We start from the raw sequence: 18,378 nt of genomic DNA on the forward strand, positions 1-18,378 counted from the left end.
CCATATTAGCGCCTATGCTTAAAGGGACGTTCTTTTGGCACCTTTATGGATGCACTACTTCAGCACTGAATGAAGCGCCTGGCGGTGATGCCCTGTGCAGAGTTTGCATGTCTAAAACGAACCATTATATCGAAAACTAACCATTTTATCTGTTAGTGGTGAAAACAATCCCCATGCAAAGAAAAAATCCCTCTAGAACTGTACAGCATCCCTTCTTGACACATTAAAGGCGTTTCTAATGTGTGGACTTGTCAGAGTTTAATCAGCTTTTAGCGCAAGTCCTGGGCCTAGAATGCATACATATTGCTACATTGCTATTTAAACCGACCGGTGCAAAATATCACCGTTGACTTGGTCAGCAACCGCAATGAGCATGTGCGGTACTATTCAGTGGGCGCAGCTACCGTTGCGGGGCACCACTGCAAAACTGCCCTCCACTGAGGGGATAGGTGTTAAGGTTCCGCATGCCCTCAGCGCGGATGTGTTGCCCTCAGCGCGGATGTGTTGCATCCACGTTTGCGCTCCGCGCGCTCGCTTCCGCGAGCGCCGCGGTGCCGGGCAGCGCGTGGGCACCCGCTTCCTGTGTGACGTCATTGTAAGTTTACTGCGGGCGACTCGCGGCTCCCGGGAGCCTCTCCAGTGCAGCGGTGACAGGCGCGCGCCGGTGTTCCGCTGCCCGCGGCCTGCGAGAGGAGCGCGCCTCCCGGAAGTCCCGGGTTCTAAGACCCTGTACCTGTCCCCCCCGCAGCGGCCTGGGAGGGGGGGGGGACTCGTTCTGCGCTCGGCGGATGCCATGAATTGCTCCTAACCCCAGTGCCGTCCCGTACAGGATTTTTCCGGACTGACTTCTTGTCCTGCAAGGCGCGCGCGCCCGCCCGGGGACACCATGGACAACAGGAAAGGTACTGCTCCTGGTGCGAGCGACAAATACGCGTGCACTTGCGGCAGAGACCCAATGGGTCCCGTGCGCCAGGAGGGCAGCTCACCCAGCCTTGCATTTTAAGTTTGCATTCTGCTTTTGCATGTGTGTTTTCTCCATTTTAGATCAGGGGCCGCCACAATAGGCTGTGAGCCAGGACGGGGTGTCCCGTTAAACTTTTAACAGCTTGCATTTATTTGCTAGAGCTCGGCTTGCAGAACTGCGGCGTCACCTTAGGACTCGCCGTTATCTGAGACACCATGTTTCCATCTTCCAGTTACAAAACCTATTGCATTCTGGGAGGTGTAGTCCTATCTCACTGGTATCGAACCCGATGAGCTGAAATGCCAGATTACAAAGGGGGATGGATGGATGGATGGATGGATGGATGGATTTGGGGGAGGGGGGAGTGGAGGTCCTGGCTGAAACTATTTGCTCACCTGGGACATGATGTGTGTTATTGTAACCCGATGCTGCATTGTTTCACTTAAGAATCGTTCAATGTTTGGTGGTGATCAGGAATTCCAGTTTCAAGGCGCTCTAAAGAACATCAGCCGCTGAGCTACCGTGCCTTGCTGTGAAACTGAAGCATGCGTGTTCTTGCCAATTGGGTGACAGTATTATCCGAGGTTGCTGCTTTTTTAAAAACATGTATTTTATTTGCACTTTTAAAGCGCTCACACAGCCCGGCGGCTGTTACAGGAATATGTTTGTGAGGGAAGGGCTCGGTTAATCTTATGTCCCCGAATGAACGATTTTATATTATAACAATTCATGTTTCCACAGCAAAGCCGCAGGATTCTGCACAGAACCCCTGCCTCCCATAATACGAGCAGCATGTTTTAGTTGGTGCTTCAAGAGCATCAATACGTGTTGTACGTATTACCCGATGTAATGGTTGCCAATGCGTTTACCTCGAAAGGCTGGACGGCTGAGTCAGCCCCCTGTTGGGTTTCGAACCCACATCCTGGACTAGGAAGCCCTATTTCCGAGGTAGGCGCATATACTCGCTGAGCTATACGTGTTGCTTTGTTCTCGCAGGGCTGCAGAAGGGCCACGTTTCCAAGCTAGATAGCTTGCAATGGTCCCCATTCGTATCTGGAGAGGGGGTGGCGGTGGTTCATGAAACCAGCTTTCCAGGGGGAGGCTCAGTAGTTAGAGGGTGGAGGGGATGCAGGTTGATTATTACAAATGGCACTTAACGCGCCTAACTGTTAATAACAGTGGGCACGGGGGAGGGGGGGGGGGTCACTGGCAGCAGCTAATTTCAAATTTGCCACTTTGCTGTCGGAGAAGTCGCGTCCATGACGACGAGAGAGTGGCGATGTGGGCCGCCCTGTTGCATCAATATTTATGTATCCAAGGAGCCGGGCCTCCATCGTAGGGAAGAGCGCCTCCTTTGGTCAAACAAGATATTTGAAAGCTTCTGTGCGATTGACAAGTGTGTCTGGTTTGTTCCAGATATGTTTGTATGAGTCTTACATCAAGTATTGGGAATCTCATCCCTCCTTCCATTTGCACACTCCCTCTCTCACAGAGTCACATCACACACTTGGGCAATTTGCGCATAAAATATTTGAAAAACAAGTGTATAAAACATCAATTGAGTCCAATATATGTAGCTACAAAGGCCTTTGTTATGTTACCTGTAAAAAAAAAAAGTCACTAAGTCTCACCCCTCACCAATATTGCGGGGATGAGAATCCCATGGGAAATCTTGACACTTTGAGGTCAGATATTGTGGGGGATGCAGATCCCGACACTGTGTGAAATATTGTGGGGGATGGAGAATCCCGACACGGTGATCAAATATTGTGGGGGATGGAGAATTCCATGGAGAATACTGACACTAAGGGTGTCTAATGATGGTAGGGATAGAGATCCCTGGCCTTAACGGTGCAAAATTTGGGTACTGCTATCATGGCTTTAGGCTGCGTGAGGAGTTAGGAGCCCTCAATGGATTTTTGTTTGTAACACCACTAAGGACTTTGTAAGCTAAATATATTGGACTCAATGGAGCTTTAATACTCTTGTTTTTCAAATATTTCATGCACAAATTGCCTGAGAGTGTGCAAAATTTTGGGTACTGATATTATAGCTTTAAGCTGCGTGTGGGGTTAGGAACCCTGAATGGTGTAATTTTGCACATTTCGTTGATGGTGGATAGAGGAAGATGGTTGTGAGTGTAGTTTGGTTTGTTTTGGATGGTTGTTGGATTGAGGGCTGGTTCCCCGGTGTCGAGTTTCATGGTAGGCCAGCTATGGAACAGTTGTTTTGATTTGGTGAGAGTGTAGCTATGTGTTAGCTAGTGTATGGTCCAGTGAAGGGAGAGCTTTTGCTCGGATCACTAGCTTGGTAGTTGTGGTTATGGAAGCTCAGCAAATTATTTTATTATACACGTATTTGAGTTTTCCCTTTTCTTATATTTCCCACTGATTACACCCTGGTATTTATTGTGGTTGGTTGTCCCTTTAGGGGGAAGATGTGTTATGATCAGATATGCCTGCAATAGAGTGGAATGTTGAGATGGATGGCAGAGCGCAGAATATTTACTTATGAGTGAGTGTTCCAGGGTGGTCAGTTGAAAGATGTAAGCCCCCAGAGAGGATGCTGGTGGGTGTCCTATTTTCCCCATGACTTATCTGACTTAAAGAACTGTAATTAATAAGCCCAAACCAAGTAAAGAACTTACAGTTTAAAAAAAAAAAATGTTTGTATGAGTCAAATGTTTTCAATCCGCCCCCCTTCACCGGCCACAATGATTATTTTCGGGTGAGAGCCGATAAAGCAGGGCCATCCGCTATATGATGATGATGGGGGGCAAGGGGGGAGGATTAACTGTCAAAGTAGGGTGAACAGATTAAAACATTACAAAAACTACCTTCTGGATATAAACTCTGCATATTTGGCTCTAACTGTAAATACGTTAAACACAAAGTAGTTCCTGGTCCTATTGCCTTTTCATTCCGACAATGCCAGGCGTTTCCAAAGCAGTCACGTGTCTGCTAAGCAAAAGTTTGCTGGTACGAGCCCTCCCGGGGAGGATGGAGATCTGGTTCGCAACGATTTTTTGCATTTGGTTTATAACTGTTATGTCGGATTGTTGGTAGACTTGCATTGTGATTTCACCTCGAGATAGGAGCGCAGAATCCTAAACCGGGATAGAGTTTCTCACCCCAAACGAATCCTCTGGGGACAGTGGGACAGAGGGCCTAATTACTGAACAGCCCTAGAAAAAACCGGGATCGCCAGTGTATTTCTTTAAGAAAGTTGCAATACAACTTTTTTTTAAAAAAAGTTGCAATGTAAGCCATTTTATGAATCTGAAAACCACCACTTGACGTAACTAACTGCAGGTTTAATTTATTGAGGGAATGACACTTGTATGCATATCATGCATAGCGGTTGGATGTGTTTCTGTTTGAAATACTGATTAAGAGCAAACGATGTTGTCACACACACACATGTCAACTTGGCCCATGTTTTGTGCTCTGTGAGCCCTGGCTTTTAGGGTCCCCTCAGGTTGTATTCCAGTATATGCTGTGTTCTATTCTGGCAAAATAAAACCACACATACGGGCAAAGTGAAACCAGAAAATGCAAGCATGCAGAGTGACGCGAGCTTTTACCCAGGTCAACTGAAACGCAACAGAAAAGTGTACAGTGCATTCATGAGCCAACAGTGCAACCAGTAAACCTGGCCTTGCAGATGCACGTCCCTGTTAAACCTATCTGTGTGATCCTGGGCAAATCACTGTCCCTAAATAGATCCCATTTTCTTTGGCTGCTAAACACCACCTAGAAGTGATTCGGTGAAGTGTGAACTGCACAAAAAAGCCCCCCTCATGCATGGTTCAATAGATGACATTGTTTGCGCTTTGCATAATATTTCTCATTTACATAGTGCATACTTTATAGAGCCCCCACTTGTGAGCCATGGAACATTCGCAAGAGAAAACTGAAATCCATTAAGTGCTACACTGCTGGGTTGTTGCGGGGCTTGCCAGGGCCTCGGCTTGATAATGACGACTGCAGTTTGATGCTGCTCTTGGCGCTCTCCAGCAGTCTGCTGCAGTCAGTTTGTGAGGAGGCTGGTGAAGGCGAGGAAACCCACTTTAGTTATGGGTGCTGCTTGTCTCATCCTGAGGCTTGCTGCACGTGGCTTTATTTGTTCTAGCCCCTCACCCCCCACAATCGTGGACATGTGGGAGCTGGCGAGCTCTGTGAGTTTACCTTCTTCAGGATAGGTGTAAAATAAGGATTGAAATGAGAAATATATTTATTGAGAGAAAAGTGCAGCACATACTAAATGTAATGTAACTGGGGTTTGGATAGCACAGCTTCTTTTTGACAGCTACCTCGCACCACAAATGCAAAGCTTTGAATTAATCATGGCCTCCATGATTTCTCAGGGAATTTCAATGACGTGTGTCTTTATTCCTTCTGCCCCATTATAGTGCGGGATATACAGAGGCTAGCCTGCACACTCAAATTTGCATGGCGCTAAGGCATGCAGGGTGGGGGTCACAGTGTTGGAACAGGGCCTTATATTTCCCTGGTTTAGGGACCCGGCAAAAATTGCCTTTCATATTCCGAATCCGGCCGGGTAAATGAAAAAACTCATGCCCGAGCTGCACACGCTGTAATGCACGGTTCCCGGCCTCAGATGCACTTCTGAGCTCAGTAGAGCTCTGCTTCGGTTTATCGTTCCAGCGAAAGCAGTGAGCAGGTGGTTAGGAGTAGCTAGTGTCCGTACACTGTGTTTATAGTGAGTACAGAAGTGGGGGATTTATGCAGCTGTGTGCTGCGAGAAACACAATCTGGTGATCGTAGGACGGGTTTGCTTTCACTGCGTTTCACTCTTGATCAGTGGTGGAAATGGAAACAAAAACTGGTGGGGATCCCACCAGGACTGGGGTGGGGGCGATTGACTGCTGGATGCCTCTCGGTAGGTCATAGATGGAACTGCCGCTCTTGGCTCAGGGTTGGCAGTCATAGAATAAACATTCTGGAGTTGGACCTTTGCTACAACATAGTCTTACCTGCCAAATACGCCTTCAAACTTCCTGGATTGCCTGAGCACGCACTCAACCCCCTCATGCAGTCAAAGTTACACTGTCTACTAACTTGCAATTCTCCAAACCTGCCTTGAAAACGTCATAGACATAGGCCCCTCCTCCCTTTTGGAGAACAATGGTCCACCTAACTGGACTGACATGCACCCAGGCGATCACAATAACATTCTTCCCCCGCTGCACTATGCTTACCTTTCCTGTGTTGCAGCATCTATTTCCTGCATCCTCATCCCATCGCTTATTTTCTTACCTCCGGCAGGCTGGGCCTGGATATATCCCTGGTGGCGGTGAAGTATGCCACTCCGCTTGGAAGGCTAGGAGTCTCGGGCACTATTGTGGTATGGTGCAAAATTGAGAATCGAAGAGTTAAAACCAGCTATTTAGTGTCGGGCATCACCCAGTTGGCAGGAGCTACTGCAGGGCAATCGGAAGCTAGCAGAGCTTTAACTTGTCTAGTTTTTTTGAACCATTGTGTTTAAATGTTTATTAGATGTGTTCTATTTCTTGTTTATTAACGTTCTCAAATAATCAAAGTTAATGTCACATTTACATGTTTGGAAGGCACCAGTTGGCTGGAGGAGCCAAAAGCAGGAGCTAAATAGCTCCCAGCTCCCCTCAATTCCGAACCCTGCGGTGGTGGCGATTTCGCTCACTATAAATGCATATTAACATAACAGTGTGTGTGCTTCAAACATGCAGTTGGCAGGATAGAGGCACGCCCTCATTATCGTGGGCCAAAATAGGCAGAATGGGCAATCGCAGAGGTTTCTCAAAGTGTGCCGCCTTTAGCCTTTGTTAGCGTTTTAAACCGATTACGCCGGAAATGACTTTAGTAAATTCCATGCCTCCCGCAAAAGTTGAAAAAGGAATTGGCGTGCAGAATAAGTCTGCAGTAAAGCTGTCCTCGTGTGAACCCGTCGCTGAAGCTGCAAATACAGAACTGGCTCCTGCCAGAGGCGGACTACATTTGAGTGTTCTTCACTGCTCTAGTTCATTGTTGACTTCAGAGTTGAGGCTCTCCTGTCCCAAGACCGCCGTGGGCCCGGGGCTCTCGTGAGGGGGATGTCTTGCAGTTCCGGCCCCTGCTTCAGTAGACCGCAAGAGAAAACGGAAGTGGCTGCTTCATCCGGCACTCCATCTCCTTGAGCTGTTTGTAGATGGCCACCGTGGGCGGAAAAGCGGACGCAGGCCCGGCGACGCTGAGGCCAGAGAATGTTTCTGGTTCCTTCTGGGACTCGACCCATACCTGCCTCTGCTCTGGCATCGCAGATGACAGCGGCTCTGTTAAGTATCGACCCAATCCCGGCTACTGTGCCAGTCCACGCTAAACCCTGTTGATGACGCCACATGAGCTGCCAGATAAAGTCACAGCTGTACCAGGGTAATTTCTCGATCATATCGCGAGCAGAGCGAAACACCACGACAGAATACACCCTCCTTCCTCTGCACGTTGCTCCAATACTTTGAACTACAACCATAGGCTCTCCAGATGTTTTGGACAACTTGGGCTACATCCAGGGCTGCTGCAAGTTTTCGATGCATGGGGCAAACTATTTGAGACCCCCTTACTATTTTTGCCACTAGCCCAGCACCACCAACAGTAGACAAAGGAACTCTTCATTTCGGTGTATGCATTGATGAACCTACATTTGGTTAATCATGACTGCAAATAAAAGAAAACTAGGTTTTGTACGTGACCACTCGACCAAGGATTAGATGAAAGATTGTACATCGGAACAGGGGATTGGGTCCAGGTTTGCAGAGTTGTTCCCTCTCTTTGTCCACCATTTTCTGGTTCTAGTCAGCATAGAATATGTTGTGACAAGAAGGGTCGAACACAGCGTCACCCTCCCCTCCTTTTGCCCTTACTCGCCTGGTGGCCATGAATTAAGTGACACCTACACAGTAGCTTGGTGACACAAAATACGCGGCCTGTACGGAGGCAACTGTACAGAGACCAGAAGCAACAGCAATCCCTGTCTGCACAAGGCCATCTTAATGGTTTTTGGGGCCCAGGCACATTTGAGAATCTCTGTACCCCACATTCCAACCACAGCTCATAGATTAATATCTGCCCCTGGCAGCGGTCCTATTAAGCGTGGGATATCCCATAAGACCCCCTAACTCCATTTTAATTGTGCTAGATTGGGAATAATAAAACATGTGCCATTTTAAGGGCAGCATTGGGAGTCCACGGTGAGGATATTTCTGTTCCAGCATAGGAAGGTGTAGTGCCTTCAAGTTCACTTAGTCACACAGCATGTATCCACCTGTAGAATACATGCAGGACACCGATCAGTAGCTATATGCAAAAGATGCATGTATCCCAGACTAGCAGCCTGCAGAATGTACACCTTCTCAAGCCTGGGTATAAGAGGCAGATTTGAAGCAACGAGGAAGGTCCTCGCATACATTGTCCATGGATACAGCTTAGATGTTACCAGTATCCGAACATAGACCGCGATTAGAAGAGGGCCATGCTTTTCAAGTGATATCGCCATGAGTGAGCCAAGAAACAAAGGGCTTTGTGCTGTGCATTAAATTTGCGGTCACTAAAATAATATATGACTAAATACTTTAGCCAGTTAAGCAATGAGTCAGATTTTTTAGTGCTTTACCCTGAGAAATAACTCTTTGTCACTGACAATTTGCAAATATTCAGGGACTGGACATTTTGACAGGTTAGATACTGAGATTAAATGTGTTGCCCAGAACCACACACATCGGTTAAGTGGTGGAACTGTGGATTGAAGCTCCATATACAGTCACATTGATTTCCAGTTCTTGTAATACAACAAGGTACAGTTGTCAATTTTGATGGTTTAAATACACCAAACAAAAGAAAATGTGCACTTCGTTCTCCTACCTATAGTTCTCTTGTGTCACACAGATGCACACTCGCCCTTAAAGATTGCTATTCATGAGGTGAAGACGAACATTTGAAATTATAGACAAAAAGCAAGGCGTTTGGTTCTAATAAACTTGTAAAAACTAGAAATAGTTAAATCAAGTCAAACAATAAATAAATAAATAAATAAGCTCATCAGAGGCCTTTGTTTCTGCCGTTGAGCCAGCAGCTTTCTTTTGTCAAGGACCCGTCTTTTCAAAGGGCCCGTATGAAAGGGAAGAGAAGGCAAGGGGTTCAAGAATGCCACCAGAAGGTGAGAAAATGAATCGTTTCATTGTTCAATTAAGATGATGTGTCCAGGATAACAGTAGTGCCCGATGACAAAGCCAGGGTACGAGACTCGGGAGATTGGTTTTCATTGTCCTACCAACCTCTCCCGGCTCACTCACTCATGCTCTGACTCACTCACTCACTCATGCTCTGACTCACTCACGATGCTCACTAGGGATGGGAAATGGACCTGCACCATAATGATGTCATGTTCGTTTTAGAACTAGTGCTGTCTTTGCAGTTACGTTGTTTTGCTTCACTGTAAGAGTAACTGTCCACAGTGTTATATCAGGGTGCAAAAAAATCAATTTGCAAGCAACTAGCCAGTCATTAAAAAAAAGTCACTTGTCGTCTCAATTCTTTATTTACACACATAACACTATTTCTTTCTCGCCAGGAGCCAAATGTCACCAGCCAGTGGCTAGTGGCGAGCGCAAATCTTGCACCCTGTTTATATGCAGAGAGAAACGACTGAGTTGGTCTTGCCAAGATTGGTTCCCTTGTGGCACGTTTACCCAGACCTCTGCCACAAGGGCGAAACTCAGTGAGCTATCTTCTTAACCATGGTGGGATTCAAACGTATAAATATGGATTTCAACTTTTATTTGATCAAGTTATTCTCTGAGGAAATGTAAGAATGGAACACACGTTGTGCCATAGTAAATGTACAAGCAGAATGTAGTACCATGAACACGGAATGCTTTATAAGGCCAATTGAACAGATCCGAATGTAGCTGTGTGCAACAGCCAGGGCCTCCAGCACTACACCCTCCATTGCACACTTCTACTTCAATGCTAGCCAAGGCTTTGGGGGCGAGGGGCACAGGCAGCAATGGCGCCAATAATCCTATCCCTCAAACCAGCAAGGGAGCTGTAGGAAGCTGAACCGGGATCTTGGTGTGTGCAAAGCACAGCTGAAGGGCATGATGGGAGCTGCCTGCGGTCTTTATCCTTATGCAGCCAAGGAGCACCCTGCCGCGGCCCTGTTCACGTTTTCCGTGCTAATGGAGGGGAATCGTGAGGTGCTAATAAAAGTGGAGAAATTAAGCGATGACCCCTCCCCCCCACCCCCCTGTAATGTGCGTGAGGAAAAGTGGGCATAGTGAAGTGTGCGTTGATGGGTTTTTGCATATAACCGCTGAGATGCATGATAACTTGGGGATAGGCATCCCTGCCCAGGGTCGTCCCCGGCCCCTGCACCCCCAGCATCTCTCTTTAGGGCCATGCCTACATAGCCCATCAGTTCTAGCCAGAAGGGTGAATGGTGAGTATACCTGGGAGTTGTAGTCCAAAACATCTGGAGAGCTGTAGGTTGCAGACCCCATCTTAAACCCGGCACGCCACTCCCTCCACTACATCATTTAAATCATTTCAATTTAAATAACATTTTATTGACTCGTCAATAAAAATAATAAGTGGCAGCAATATTACAAACAGTAATTCATTTTCATTATCCCATGTTTGTTAAATATCAAAAGGGTCTCTTTCCTAGATGTTGCTGTTGCAAACGTGTCTATTGCTGTTGCATAATCTATTTTTCCAAAATGTTTGTTCTCAATTTGGAAGTAGCCATCACTCTCTTCAGTTGGTGGACACGCCACTTCGAGACTGTTCCTACCGATCCAAGGGAAGACAGCAAGAAAGATGAAGAAGATGAGGAAGGGATTAGATTGTGGGCAGAAAGGGTGCAGTTCCAGTGTGCAATAAGTAATGTTAGGTACGTGGCTAGCACCAAAGAGTCCCTTGAATCTGCTTCAAAGCGCTATATGGAAAGACCTATTTCCTTCCTTCTTATAAAGAGTCAAAACGTTCCTGTTTAGGTAATGGTCTTTTCCGTTGTCTGTGTAATCATTACACTTTGAGCTAGCGCTTAGATGCCCCGGCCACAAGTGCTTTACCAATACAAGAAGTAGGTAGGCTATTGATTAAACAAATCTCTTGCAAAAAATACTTTTCAAAATGGTGCGAGTGCATGAGCATGTAACTGCAATACCTGGCCTACTGTAAGAGTATCAGAGTATAAGAGGCCAATATCTTGCACATAGCAAGAGTGTGTAATATTACAGCACGTGGAAGCAATCCGGCTACGTGAAGTTCTGTCTTCCTATTATATGATGCAAGTACAAAGCCAACTTATTGAAATACATCGTAAATTGTGCGAGTTGCTGTTTGATGTCCAGAGCTGGCAATTTGTGGGACTCCATGGCAATGATGAGCGTACCTTTTATATGTGTGTGTGCAAATATGACACTCGCAATGTAGGTATTCTGTGAACATACCATTGTAAAACCTGGGAAATGATGGTAACTTGAACATACACTACTTGTAAAATGTTTCTGTACGCAATCCAAAACTGTTGCCTTTGTTAGTGCTCGTTTTCTACGTTTGGACATGCTCGCTTTTCGCAGTGAATCACATACACGCCAAGAAAAGGCGGTTATCCCCTAGAGCAGCACCCCCTCAAACCCTCCTCAGCTGTCAGCTACCTTGTGTTTTTTCAACTCCTGGCCCCTTTGCCTAAAGCTTACCCAGACAATTGTTTTTTTGTCTCCCAGTAAAGCGCATAGGTTGCCAGGTACTCTCACCAGTCTAGGGGCCTCATCACAAGTTGGGCTGTAACGCCGGCGCTAATAGCGCTGGCGCTATCTGCCCTGCCGCCAAACCCACCGGCGCTATTAGCGCTGGATCACGGGTTTGGCGCATTTGGAAATCCCCATTCTCCATTGAGCCAATTCGGGAATGCCCCATTCCCCATTGGGATCAATGGGGAAATTTCACGCTCATACCGCCGACGGATTTCCCGCCGGCGGTATGAGCGCAAATTTTTGGTGGATTTCCCCCCAGCTCAGAGCTGGGGAGAAATCCGCCAAAGCCCTGATTTGGCAGACCCTTAAGACCGGCGGTAACAGCGCTACCGCCGGATTTAAAGGTTACCGCCAGACTCGTGATGAGGCCCTTGGTCTTTTATTTGACAAATCATTGCATTCGGGAACTTGTCATTTTTTTAATGTTGGATTAAATTCAATGACCATACCAGGAAACCGGGATTTTCAAATGAAACCCCATTTGGTGCCAAGATTAAATGGAGTCACTCTTGTGACCCTAAAATAGCAAGCCCAGAAGAAAGTAAACCTAGGCCTAGGCCACAAGCCCACAAATCAATGCTAATTTGACCCATCCTCTTGTATTCTTCCTTCCTTTGTCCATTTACTTCCATCTTCCATCACTGCTCTCACAAGCACCTACTCCTCCAAGTAGTCCCTGGCTCTCAATTGTAAGATTGGCAGACACTGTAATAATTTCTCACGTCGGATACTCAAACCTTCCGTTCCCTTTTCTCCATCCTTGTGAGGTGTCCTCCAACATGGGGACGTTACTGGAACCTTTGGCAAAGAAAAGTTGAGCATCCCCATTAGATTTAGTAGAGTGCGCTGGGCCGTGGCCATGGGTGTGGGAACTCCCCTGATACCTCGCTCTCCAATGCCTCACCCCAGTCCCTTTTCCCGTACGGATGGTGTCGGACCTAGCAGCTACGTGCAGGAACTTTTTCTGCTTCCCGTGTGCTCCCTGTTATTTGTTTTTTAATCTTCACCTCCTTTCGGTGCCTTGCCTCCCCCAGCACATGTCGGCTGCAGGGGCCTTCACGAGATGCGCATACTGCTATCGCTCGTTCCTGGCCCTGGACCCCATGCGCTCTGTCTGGAATGCCTGGGGCCCACCCACCGCTGGGGCACATGGGTGGTCAATTCTTCTCCTCCCGGTCATCTTTGTCGTCAAGACCAGGTGTAGGTCCTTTGTTTAGCAAGGGCCTCAGCACGACAGCCTCATGTTTTTCATTTTCACATTTAGGCATCTAGTTAACATTATAACCACATGATTTGTAAGGGATGCACTGAATTCTGGGTAAAGGATGGACTGAATTCTGGACGTTTCCAGGAAGTCTCATCGCTTAACAGAGTGCTCTTTTTTTTTGTTTGTTTGTTTTTGTGACTGTGCAGTCATCACAGTAGGGATGCCACAGATGACCTAGCATGGTTTGTTGTGGTATACCCCAAGGAACATAAGCAGCTATTACATTTTTAGTTTTGGCTGCTGGGTGGCACCTAGCGCCACCTAGAAGTAGAAACTATTGCATTGGAGTACAAATAGGATGAAGATGGGAAGTGAGGAGGGACACGGTTTGTGAGGTTTATCTAGTTGCCCACTCTTTGAATGCCTAATGCCATTCTGTTCCCTAGCGCCATCCCCACCCACGACCTTCCCCTGCCACTAAAATTCTCCTGGGATCTCTTTTAGGTAGCTCCATTTAGATTTGAAAGTACAATATGCCATTTGAGCCAAGTTACACATGCCACAGTGTCACCCGTTAGCCATCAGTGGAAGTTCACCTCCAGTTCAGAAACAGGAGCAAAGCATAGTGGGAAGGCAAATTGGCACAAATTCAGCCTTTTGTTCCAGAAAATTGTCTTTTATACATGGCTTCTTGAACCCAAGAAGGACCGTTCTGAAGGCTGCATACTACTCTTTGTCAGTTTCTCTCTTATTACGGCTCACCCATGCAGTATAGTCTGACAGCCCTGTGGTTGGAGAATTATTATCTGCATAGCACAACACTAGCAAAGTTTTGGTGGGTCGGAAAATGCTTGGAAAAAAACTTTCCAGCAATAACGTCAAACTTTGTGCTGTATAGTGCCTGCTAGTGTTATTTATAAGCATTATCCTGTGCTCTCATGGCTTTATTGCAGTTATGTGATGTTGTTGTGATTTATACCGTGCGCCGCTGCCATTTTCATGGTCTTCAGGTGCCCATGCCGATCTGAAAAGAAATAGGGTTGAGCTGGGTTAGTAAGTGGGATTGAGAGGGAAAAGTGCAAGAGAGCTTTGATGCGCTGTTGGTGGCTTCAGTTCCGAAATACTGGTCACACTGTGCAGAAATGTTTTTAGTTGGTCGACATTTGTGTGGCGCCAGTTGTAAATACAATGCTGGTATAATAAAATATATATTTACTACGTGTATTTACCAAGTGTGTCTTAAGTAATGCGTCTCTCCTTGCGTATTTTCCTTGCACTGAAGGCCTGTTAGCACAATCATTGGCAAAGCCATCCATTTTGACTTGTATATAGGCATTTCCCAGGTACTTGTGCCCAGGTATTATCACCATTTCCCAGCTGTTGCCTTTCTGCCACTGCATGGCAAACGCCTGTTCAATGCCTACATAAAAGTCCAAACTGTTTGCCAAGGCTTGTTCTTCTTGGTAACCTGGGCAGTTGTAGAAGGCTGCTGTCTGTTAAAATTGCCCCATTAAACACTTGCTATGTGCCTCTAAAAGCATAATGGGCAGGAAAAAGTTGGGTTACCATCACTTATCGGCCTTCGCTGGGTTCTTTTAGCTGCTGGGCTGAATTCTCACTGGCACGAGGGTCATGGGCGCATAAGGCCATGTTACCTTGATAGCTGGACTTGGTGGCAAAATGTACAGCTTGCACGTTTTTCAATTCATATCCAATATTATTCTAGTGCCATCATGAAATGGACCAGTGACCCCTTACTTGATGTCGCATCCCTGAATATTTAATGTCGATTTTAAGCACTATATGGCTTTTCAGGCATTAGCACTAACACTCGGCAGCATTTTATTGTATAGCGACGTTCATCAGACAGAGCAGAAGAATAATAATATATAACTAGCTGGTATATTTTCTACAACTGTTTAATATTGCCAGTATAGCTAATAATTCCCTGTCTGCATTGCTTTAAATTAATGCAATTTATTGCATCTGAATTTAAATTAACTTCATTCAGGGTTCGAAATTAAGGTTCGATGAGCAGGGGCAGAAACAAATATGCAAGAAGCTAGAAGCCAATGTGGAGAGATCTTCCTGGAAGATGCTAATGTTATGTTTTTCACCTTGTCCGTCTTGGTGTCTGCGTCTTTATGCCCAAGGGTCGACAGTGTACTATATAAATAATGTAATGTAATGGGTGTCGGGCATCGCCCAGTAGGCAGGAGCGGCGCTGGGGAACCAGGAGCGAGCACCCAGCGCAAAGCCACTCGAGCTTCCACATGAGATGCGCGCTTTCCCTTTGTCCATTATGTACAGTTCATTCTGCGGAAATGTGTACTCATCCTTCTTCTTTATTTGCTTTTTCAAATACTCTAAGCCAATGTCACATGGGCATGTTTGCAAGGAATCAATTGGCCTGGGAAGCCAAAAGTAGCTCCAGGTACTTCTTCAAGCTAAGCACGATCTCCTAGGCTAGAAGCGGGAGCTAAATCGCCCCTCGCTTCACTCAATTTTGAACACTGACATTACTCCATAAAACGACTTGGATTTCACTACTAGTAATACAATCTTTTCTTTTAGTTCCCGTTCCCAAGGAGGGCCGCCTCGACTTTGGGCCAAAATGAGTGGCAACTGTTGACCGATTGACCAAAATAAATGGGCAAATATTTGACCTAATGGCAACATTTTGTAGCTATTTAAAAGCCTATAAAAACATGCCGGTCTTATTTTAAGTGCCTCTGCTTGCACTGTTCTGGAGTTGTGTTACGTGGTGTCGATCGGTTTTGTAGCGTGATGGTATCTGAAGAGGCCTAATGGCAGAAACCTGAAGGAAAGCCCTCTGAGGGTTTCATAGCGAGTTTGGCGGTAGTGGGAGAGCATGTTGTATTCCCTGATCCTCTTCCAAAATTGAGTTTCTGATATCAAATTCACAAAACCACCTGTTTTTGTGTGGAGGAAATTTCCTCCAAACAAAAACGTTCAAGCATGTGTTGATGGTATCCAATATTTTTACCAAGAAATCCTCACTGCAGTTGGTTTTACTGCACGTTTTCAATCACATTTATCCTGCAAATGTAGGTGTATGGTTTGGGGGAGGCAATATGAAATGGTGAGAGTAAGGTATGGGGGCGGGGTTGCATGTGGCCGCCCTCTGCATCTTTATGGGCTCCACGCAAAGGCTCCATTATCCAATTGCCCTCGTTTTGCCCGTCATACATTCCTGGAGGGGATTTCTCTCGGGTTGAAGTGGGGTCACTTTCTAAGGATCGGTCAACGAACGTGCATGTGGAGGTGGCTTGTCACAGTATCTTTGTTATGAGTACAGCAGGAGCCAAAAGCTGAAATGGCATTCTACTAGCCAGCCATAAAAAAAGCCACTCTCCACCACAATTCTATACATACAAACAGCACATAATTTCTTACTTGCCAAGAGTCAAATATCACTAGCCAATGGATAGTGGCGAGTGCAAATTTTGCACCCCGAGTACAGGACCCCAGGGGGAGCTGCTTCTTTTCAAATGTCTACTAACTATCCCTTTGGTATTCTACCGTCCTCTGGCTCCACCTTCCATTCATGCGCTGAAACTCCTATGAATGGTGAACTGCAGATCCGTAGCTCCTACACCTTCACTCGTACAACCACACACACTTTCATTTCCTATATTTTTTTTGGCAACGTAAACATAGGCGTGTAAAAGTAATACAATGAGATTCACTGGTTACAAAAAATGTCAGTGTTTCCCCACATTTTATTTCTGCTCCTTTTTCAAAATGTCAAGAGGTCCAGATGTTGTGGTTGTTGCCTCCAAAGTAGATTTTTGTTCACAGCTTTTATGTTGTTAGTGGGATTTCTACTGCGCATTTGCGCATACTGCGTATTGTCTCCAGGCCCTCTAGTGGATCTAAAAATAAGACCTGGGTCAGTTTGTTAGTGGGAGGAGAGGGAGAGTGCATGAGTGCTTTTTCTATGGTGTTGGTAGTTTCAGGTCAGAAATGACAGGCATGGGTTATATTAATTGCATTTCGAAGAGCTGTTTAGGTAAAGAATCTCTTTCTGCTACAACAGGATGGTAGTGTTTGAGGGGGTTCGGGCATAGTCAGGTTTTTAAGAGCACCGCATATACTTTTTGAGGGCGAACACCACCTTTTAGCAAATGGACTCTGTTTTGGGATATAATCCACTAGCCTGTTTTGGAGAAATTGATGGCAAGCAGCGGCTTTCCTGCACATGCGGCGACTGTCGACCATAGAGCCCCTTGAACCATGTTGGTGGCTGACACCGCCCCATTTTGGTGAACTGAATAAAACCGAGGCCAGCAATGAAGCACCGCGCGTATTGCGCTTTGCCGTCATCCGAAGGTGAGGAGGCGGGCATCATGTTGGAACCGACTTCTGCAACGGTGGTGGAGGAAAGGAAGGATGCAGCGGAGCATGATAGTGCAAAGGAGAAGCTGGGATTGGTAAGTGGCCCTGAATTGTTTTCTTTTTTAAACTGGTCCTCTACAGTCATATGGCCTAAGGAGGAACTCTACTACGGGGCCCAAACTTAGCAAAGGCTGTAACGAGTAAGGTAAACCAACGTGAGCTAACTTTACTTTCCCTTTGGCAACGGTGGCTCTTTGAGCACTGTCCTAAGAGATGGGCTCAGTTCATCGATTTCTTGCTTAGACCCCAAACTGACTGAATCAATTATCTCACCCCTTCACTTGCTTGTCCTGTAAGGGTCTTGCTCCCCCAAACACTGATGTGCAGAGGCTTTGCAGCGGAAGGCATGCTGGAAGGCTGCCTTTCGCCATGTGAGCCTAATTGCAGAGATTGCGTAGCGGGAAGTGTGTCTGAGACCGTGGTGAGAAGCTGTCGTGAAGCAGTGGGTCTCGAGAGCAAGAGGGGCTCCTTAATTGAGTGGTCAAACCTGAGACGCTTTCAGCGAGGAAGGGTTTGGCTCCCAAGTATAGCCAGAAGTTGTAGAACTTGTGCAGCATGCAGAGGAAGGAACAAAGAAGCTGGTGAGTTAAACCTGGCTTCTGATTCCTTACGCAAGCACTGCTGGCAACAGAATCCAGCTTAATAATCACTTGTGTTAGAGTAGAAGTGCTGTGAAGTTGTCTTTAACAATGGTACACTTGAATTGTAGCACTCTAGTGTGATTGAGTATTTTCTCATTCACTCGAGTGAAGAGCAAACGCTATGAAAAGCAATCGTTAAACTATAAACTGTGTAAAGCACATGAATAGGTCGCGTGTGCCTAATTAAGATTCTAGGAGGAAGAGTGACCTCTGAACACAGTCAACAATTGCTACCACAGAGAAGTCAAGTGTTTCAGCATTGTATTTGAAGTTGGTGAGAGCAAGCATTGCCCAAGCCAAGAGTGAACAAGATATTTCCCAATTGAGACTGAAACCAGCCTTTCCCAAAGCCAGA

The 18,378-nt window shown here is 46.3% G+C and overlaps 1 protein-coding gene across 4 annotated transcripts in view; it reads left to right on the forward strand.

The window, feature by feature from the left end:
• Positions 1 to 18,378, forward strand: part of MAP2K3 (mitogen-activated protein kinase kinase 3) — a 371,386-nt gene that overhangs the window by 191,065 nt on the left and 161,943 nt on the right. Inside the window, exon 1 of one of the 4 annotated variants that reach the window (XM_069645768.1) lies at positions 593 to 902. The exons of 2 other annotated variants lie outside the window; for them this stretch is intronic. In XM_069645768.1, coding sequence (XP_069501869.1) covers positions 887 to 902 — 16 coding nt within the window. In that variant the 5' untranslated portion in view covers positions 593 to 886. Of the gene's footprint in view, positions 1 to 592; positions 903 to 18,378 lie in introns of those variants that run through there. One more of the 4 variants, XM_069645766.1, reaches the window with a different exon arrangement.

This window comes from Ambystoma mexicanum, chromosome 2p, assembly GCF_040938575.1.
Source record: "Ambystoma mexicanum isolate Mex_15411 chromosome 2p, UKY_AmexF1_1, whole genome shotgun sequence".
Classification (NCBI taxonomy): Eukaryota; Metazoa; Chordata; class Amphibia; order Caudata; family Ambystomatidae; genus Ambystoma; species Ambystoma mexicanum.